This window comes from Orcinus orca, chromosome X (assembly GCF_937001465.1).
Source record: "Orcinus orca chromosome X, mOrcOrc1.1, whole genome shotgun sequence".
NCBI classification, from domain to species: Eukaryota; Metazoa; Chordata; class Mammalia; order Artiodactyla; family Delphinidae; genus Orcinus; species Orcinus orca.
This window is the reverse complement of record NC_064580.1, coordinates 114,152,396-114,159,621: the sequence shown is the minus strand read 5'-3', so window position 1 is coordinate 114,159,621 and position 7,226 is coordinate 114,152,396. Positions and strand designations below refer to the sequence as shown.

At 36.5% G+C, this 7,226-nt stretch overlaps 1 protein-coding gene across 2 annotated transcripts in view; it reads right to left on the bottom strand.

Moving 5' to 3' along the window:
* Positions 1-2,104: 2,104 nt before the first annotated feature.
* Positions 2,105-7,226, bottom strand: part of STK26 (serine/threonine kinase 26) — a 65,093-nt gene continuing 59,971 nt past the window's right edge. Inside the window, exons 9-12 of one of the 2 annotated variants that reach the window (XM_033416203.2) lie at positions 5,954-6,047; positions 5,467-5,529; positions 5,248-5,401; positions 2,105-4,195 (exon numbers count right to left, since the gene is read on the bottom strand). In XM_033416203.2, the coding sequence (XP_033272094.1) occupies positions 5,273-5,401; positions 5,467-5,529; positions 5,954-6,047 (286 nt within the window). In that variant the 3' untranslated portion in view covers positions 2,105-4,195; positions 5,248-5,272. The remainder of the gene's footprint in view (positions 4,196-5,247; positions 5,402-5,466; positions 5,530-5,953; positions 6,048-7,226) is intronic. The other variant, XM_012538970.3, reaches the window with a different exon arrangement.

Genomic DNA, 7,226 nt, shown 5'->3' with positions numbered 1-7,226 from the left:
TAGGTGAAACATAAGGAACCTTCTGCAAAAACCACTTTCTTTGTTACTATGCATTGGTATTAAGGGACTTTTCTAAGATTAGGCACTTAGCTTATGAAAGATCCAGCTCTGCCCCATTCCTCAAGCCTCACTCTTCTATTCCCTCTGAATCATTCTGGAACATGCCCTTTCCTCACCAGCCCCATAGCAGAGTGAGGTGGGTATTTGTCATCTCCATTATACATTTCCCCAAAGAGACATTATAAACGAAGGTCAGGCTCTTCAACACTGAAGAACAGTGACAGTATGGATTGACCTATAGAATTGGGTTCTGATATCATTTAGCGGTTTAGTAGACTGTGAGTGTGTTGGTCATGTTGTTCTTAAACAATACTACAACTAAAGGTTTCAGTCCTCATTATTCATGTGGGACCCAGTAAAAATGGCCCTGTTTTATGTTAAAGACTTCAATTTTTTTTTTTTTTTTTTTTTGCGGTACGTGGGCCTCTCACTATTGTGGCCTCTCCCATTGCAGAGCACAGGCTCAGCGGCCACGGCTCACGGGCCCAGCTGCTCCACGGCATATGGGATCTTCCCGGACCGGGGCACGAACCCGCATCCCCTGCAATGGCAGGCGGACTCTCAACCATTGCACCACCAGGGAAGCCCCAAAGACTTCAATTTTTATAACATATGTTAGGGGGAGCATGGCTCTCCTATATTTCAGGAACAAGAAGGAACATAGATCCTCTCAACAGAACACAAGTTTATAATTAATCTAGGACTTGGCAGAATTCTAAACCTCAGGAATTCAGGAGTTGATCAATTTCTAAAGCCAGACATCTGCCTGATGGGGATAATATGATGTTTGACTTACTCTCTATTCTTAACTAGCTATAATATGTAGTGAAAGATAAAAGTTAACATGTTGGCCTGTTTATGTAATCTCTCCTGTAAGCATTTTTTTTGCCATATCTTGTTGTGTGCATGTAGGCAAGGAAATGAGATGAATAGCATTTTAATAAAGAGTGATGGAAACCCATTTATTTGAAAATTAAGTTGTAAGTATGAACTTCATTTTGTTTCAGTCAGTTTCAGAAGTAATTGGCTCTAGCCTATAATTAAGGGAAGGGACATTTAGAGAACAAGGAAAAGGAGGGAAGCAGGTAAAAATGTATAGTCAGGGATGGAGAAGTGGTAGAATTGGGGTAGCTGAAAAGAAAAGGATAGTACTCCAGGCTGAGTTAATGAACTAAAATTCTATTTTTTTTTTTTTTCAAAATTCTACTCTTGGCCGATTCAAAATTTTTCTATTATTTCCCTTGGAAGGTATAGCATTCTATTTGAGAACTTTATTTTCTTTATTGATTTTAATGGTAAGTAAAACATATTTACAAGATAATGTTAGGTAGTGACTTCAAAGAAATGATGCAATTATGTAAGCAAGCTATTTTTATATATGACTGAATGGAGAAAAGATGGATGGAATAGTTTTCTTACTCTCCTAGTCCTTACACCACAAAAATCCCTTTGAATATACCTCACTCTACCTCTTTCCAACATGCTAGCACTTTCCTTCCTGCTCCTGGAATCGAATCCGGTAACTCACAAGTCTAGAATAGCTATTTAATAATAAGAATATATTGAAACCCAATCACCTATATATTAATCCTATAGATACTCAAAGCTATATTAAGTTCATCTTTGACCTTTTCTCTAGGAAAAACTCAAATTCTTTTAGGATTATATGCTATTTCTCATCTCAGTTTCTAGAAATCTTTGTGAAATTTGTTTCCCCCAGAGAAATACAGCGTTCAAATCTGTATAAAATTTCCTAATAAAACTATAACTAGGGTGACCATAAAGTTTATTGTGTAACCTAGGAAGGACATTTTTGAGTGAAAGAGGACTCTATTAATAATTTTGTCAGGACAGGAGGCAGAAATCAGGACATATTCACTGGAGCTATAATCAATGTTTAATAAAATGTGAAGAATACCTTCTAGTTTCCAATGGAAACACTGGTGTAAAAGTTCCAACAATAAATGAAAGGGGACAGGAGAAATGATTTGAAACAATTAAAATACCACACCATACCCCCACCTCAAGAAAACTAACACTGGGGACCAGGAAATTTAAATATTTATTTTTAACCCCCCCCGTAAAACACTGAAGTTTGCTTACCCAGAAACAGTTTACAGGACTAATAACTATAATGAATAAGCAATACAATTTTCTATCTATGGTGCAGCTGTGCTGTACAGTTTCAAATAATCAATTTAAAAATTTGTTGCTTTTATTTTTACAAAAATATTCATTTGATACATGATATGAGCTGCAAAATTACCACCAGACCTCTACAAATTATAAACTGTAATTGAGTTTCAGTTACATAGCAGGTGAAAAATTTAACTGAACTATTACTTCAAAATACAATGTGTTAAAAGTAATTATTACAGTATAGGCACCAATGAAAAAATTTTCTTGGCATGTGACACAAAAACAACTTATTCAAGTGTCTGTATTATTACAAAAAAGGAAGAGGTAATGGCCACTTTGACTAAAAACTGTATTCTTCACTTGAAGAAAATCTTTCTTCTAATATTTGGCAATTATTCAGGTTTATTAAAATGACTTTTGTGCAAAAACCAAACTGTTCAGACCCAAACAATAAAACATTAACTATCAAAACTAATTAATATCAATGATTCTACAACTACTGAAATATAGCCCCACTTCAGAGCTTAGGCAGGCATAATATATATACTGGGCTTAAAAGAAAAAGGTATTACCCATGTAACAGTACCATAAATATAACTGAAAATTAACTGTACAGTCTAACTTACCTTTGTACAGACAGAAATCATCCTGTACTATGGTTATTTTCATATGAACTAGAAAATGCTTATTTAAATACCCTTTCAAAAATGAACAAATGATGTTTATGTATTGGATAGTTATGAGGAAAAAAAATGTATAAATAGTTTATAGGACATTTTATGACCATGACAAAAATATGCTGGTGTAAATTATATTCATACCTGTTGATCAGGTATTTATAATCACATGATAATCAGCTTCTTTTAAGCTCCCCAAATCCAAGCATATAATATGCGATTTGAGTTGATTTTAAAAATGAATTAAAAACTAATTCTTCCGGTATTACCAAAAATCCATCCTTGGCTAATTAGTACTGCTTTAACTTTCCAACCATGTTAAATAAGGGTCAATTGTGTCTTCTATAAGAGAAAGTAAATACTGCACACCAAGATGTACCTCTGTTGCTACATGTTGCCTCTAAATGTTTCAAACGCAGGGCTCTCAGATGTAATCATCATTGAGCTGCCTGGAATATCATACCCACTTGGGAGAAGAGTCAATAGTTTTCCAGGTTTCATTTCTAAGAGCTTATTAAAAACTTCTGCTTTGGGCTTCCCTGGTGGCGCAGTGGTTGAGAATCTGCCTGCTAATGCAGGGGGCACGGGTTCGAGCCCTGGTCTGGGAAGATCCCACATGCCTTGGAGCAACTAGGCCTGTGAGCCACAACTACTGAACCTGCGCGTCTGGAGCCTGTGCTCCGCAACAAGAGAGGCCGCGATAGTGAGAGGCCCGCGCACCGCGATGAAGAGTGCCCCCGCTTGCCACAACTAGAGAAAGCCCTCACACAGAAACGAAGATCCGACACAGCCAAAAATAAATTAAAAAAAAACCTTCTGCTTTAAGAACGTGTGACTTGTTTCCGCCTCCCCACCAGTAGTCATTTTTAGAATATGCTTGTGTTTAAAAAAAAGCTTTTTGAGGCTTGATGATTACAAAAGTTGAATATTTAGGATGACTTTGAAAGACCTGTATGTTTCATAACTGTACAGTTAACTAAAGATCAAAACATGAAAGGTATTCATCCTAGTAACTTAAGTAATAATGATACCTAAAAGCAAAACTGCATCTCAACATTTACTAGAATACAGGTGAAACTATAGTATTAAAAGTTATTCCTTACAAAATAATCTCTTTAAAATATAAAATGATAAACACCATCACAAAATAGTTGAATAGCTTCTTCCAAATCTTCAATGTCGCAAAGATCCAAAAGGCACGTGGAGCTCATGAGTTAAGCATTGTTAAGCTTGAAGTAGCTTTGGTGGGTTTCTCTGGGTCCATATGAAATAGAAGCCACTAACAAGGAGTTTCTTAGGGGGATTCATCTGCTGAACACCTATAAAATTAAGAAAAACTTAAATTGATATATAACTATGCATGTGTCTATTTTACATCTGTATGAACTCTGCAATGAAAGAATTGATTCAGCAAACAAAAATTGTATTGCGTCTCATCATGTAAACGTTAAAATGTAAAGCAGTTCAAAAATCCCTTCTGGGTCTGATTTTACAACTTCCAATGATTTGTTTGCAAATTGGAAAAGAGGGGAGGTTTCCACTAAAAACTAAGGGATTTTAAGAGGGGCTTTAGCTGATGAGTATAAATAGGCTTTATCAGCCAGAAAGATCTAGGAGATTATGTGTTTTACAGGCTGTATGGTTTGTTCCAACTTGATCCCAGCGGCATCACAAATACAAAGGAATATAAAGATGCACTGAGAAGCAATATAATGGGATTAAGGCTAAGATTAGTAGTGCTTTTTATAACTTGCTTGAGCTAAGGAGTTGTGTTTGTATATGCATACAAAAGTCTTGTTTTTAAAGGGAATTTAAAAATTAAATGTAAGAACTTTATTGAATGTGAACAAAGTTAAAGCAACAGTTCAAGAGGCAGTATAGAAACTGAAATCAAACATAAGAACATTTTAGAGTCTTCATTTGAGTTTCTCTACCTAAAATCCTTAACTTTTCTTATGGGGGTTAAACTTAATGAACTTTAGCACTGAAACAATGTGAACAGCAGTGTAATAAGAGTAGTGGCAAGAATGAAAGCATTCCTCAATGGTATTTACAAGGGTCCAAATAAGAATATGTCCCCTGACCTTTTGTCTGTACTCCTACTAACAGGGAGAGGAAAAAAAAAAAAAAAGCCAGGCCATTTCGTTCAGTGGAAAACTACCTTGTAATGCCCGAAGATAATAATTCCAAAAGCTAATGTTTAAGATGGGCAACAAACAAACAGTTTTCAAGCATATGACTATTAAGAATTGACTTTGTTAGGAATAAACAGAATGACTCAATCAAGTAGGTAATTATATTATCGCATCATAAATGAACATGCAACAGAAAATGTCAAAATAGTTTTTTTAAAATGACATTTCAAGCTTACTTTTGAAATTTTTCAATTAATTTCTTCACCATTTTGTCTGTGATGCCAGGGCAGGCAGCTTCAGCCACAGCAATACTTTTCTCCAGTTCTTCGATTGCCTGATTCCTGCTAGCATTATTCTCATCCTGCTGTTTAAGCTGAGAAAGATCAATAGCTATAACATTTAAAATTATTATACTTCTTAAAATAGATATCCAAAGCTAATGAATCTGTACTTACTTCAGCAAATGCAGGTGTGATTATCATAGACAAACAGCTCAGGGTTTGTACAAGATCTTGCTCCTTTGAACAAATATTATAGATTATACACATGACATTAAAATAATCATTCATGTGCATTCATTGGAATCCTCCTCCCAAAAGACCCAATACAGGGCAAGTTTCCATGCTTTCTTCCCATCACTAATTCCCATCCATCATCCAGAAGTTCTCTAACTTAGAGGATTACAACTGATATACATGATTCCACTGGGTTTAGATATCTCTAGGTAAAATGCATTTTAAAACATACCAATGGCCACTTAAATGACTTCTATGACCTTTTCTTAATTAGCTCAAAACGAATGGCAAATGAAACCTACTATGGACACAGTGAGGTAGATGAGCGTTTAGGGGTATTAAATTCTAACAATTTTTGGCCATCATACTCTCACTATATAGTTCGAAAAAGTCTACCAAGAGGAAGTGATCATCTCCATATACATACTGCCCCATTCTGTAGTTTCTTTGGATCAGGCTTCTTTCGCACGGTGGTAAAGCTCCATTCAGGATGAGTATTATTTTCCCTGCTGGTGGATTCCCTAAAGAGATTGCCAAAGATACTTCTATAAGTTCCTAAATGCTACAGCTTGGTGAAAATACCTAATCAATGCAGCCAGACTCCGAACGGAGAATTGTCCCGATGTATAAAAAATCATTTGATCTCAGTTTCAAATCGACGCTGCTTTTTTTTTTTTTTTTTTTTTTGTTGCTGTACGCGGGCCTCTCACTGCTGTGGCCTCTCCCATTGTGGAGCACAGGCTCGGGACGCGCAGGCTCAGAGGCCATGGCCCACGGGCCCAGTCGCTCCGCGGCATGCGGGATCCTCCCAGACCGGGGCACGAACCCGTGTCCCCTGCATTGGCAGGCGGACTCTCAACCACTGCGCCACCAGGGAAGCCCTCGACGCTGCTTTTTACTGAAGAGTAGCAATGGTTCTCAACTCTAAGTGTGTACCAGCATCACATGTGAAGGTCTCTTACTATATATAAAGCCCTGCCCCAACCCCTTCCCACTGACTAGATCAGGATCTCCTGTAGTGTGGCTTGTGATCTTTTTTTAATTTTTATTTTATATTGGAGTATAGTTGATTTACATTTTTGAAAGGCTCCATGGGTGACTCTCATTGGGCAGCTAAGGCCAACAACCATTAGAACAGAGTAAAAACAACTATCCTGGTATTTTTCAGACCTTTTAAAAGTTGGGCAATTTCTCATAAATGCAAGTAGTATATCTAAAGAAATTTGGTGTTGCCTTTGTGTCAATTCAGCTAGCGAAGGAGTAAATTAAATTACGGACTTAGAGGTTAAAATGTTAGTATAAATGCTGCAGTTAAAAAACAATGCAACTTTTTAGGGTGTACAAATGAGATATAAATGAATATTTCAATGTCCCGGTCTGATCACGGTTTGGTACATGGCCAAGAGCTGGGAAACGTTAGTTCTCCAGAGGGATTTTGCAGGTTGCCATCAAAGTAAGAGAAGACATTGCTCCTCATCACTTTGGGCAAACTAGTAAAACACCTTAAATCGAATTTTGTTCCAAAATTTTGTAATATACTCAAGTATCCACTAGGGGTTAGACCGAGACCATTTAAAACTAAAGCAATTCACTTCTAAGAAAAAAAACGTGTTTCCAAATTCATTGTACTTCACAGACGGTGATTTTAAAAGATTTTCACAGTTTCTAAAGTCAGACTTTAGAATAAGGTTTATATTTTA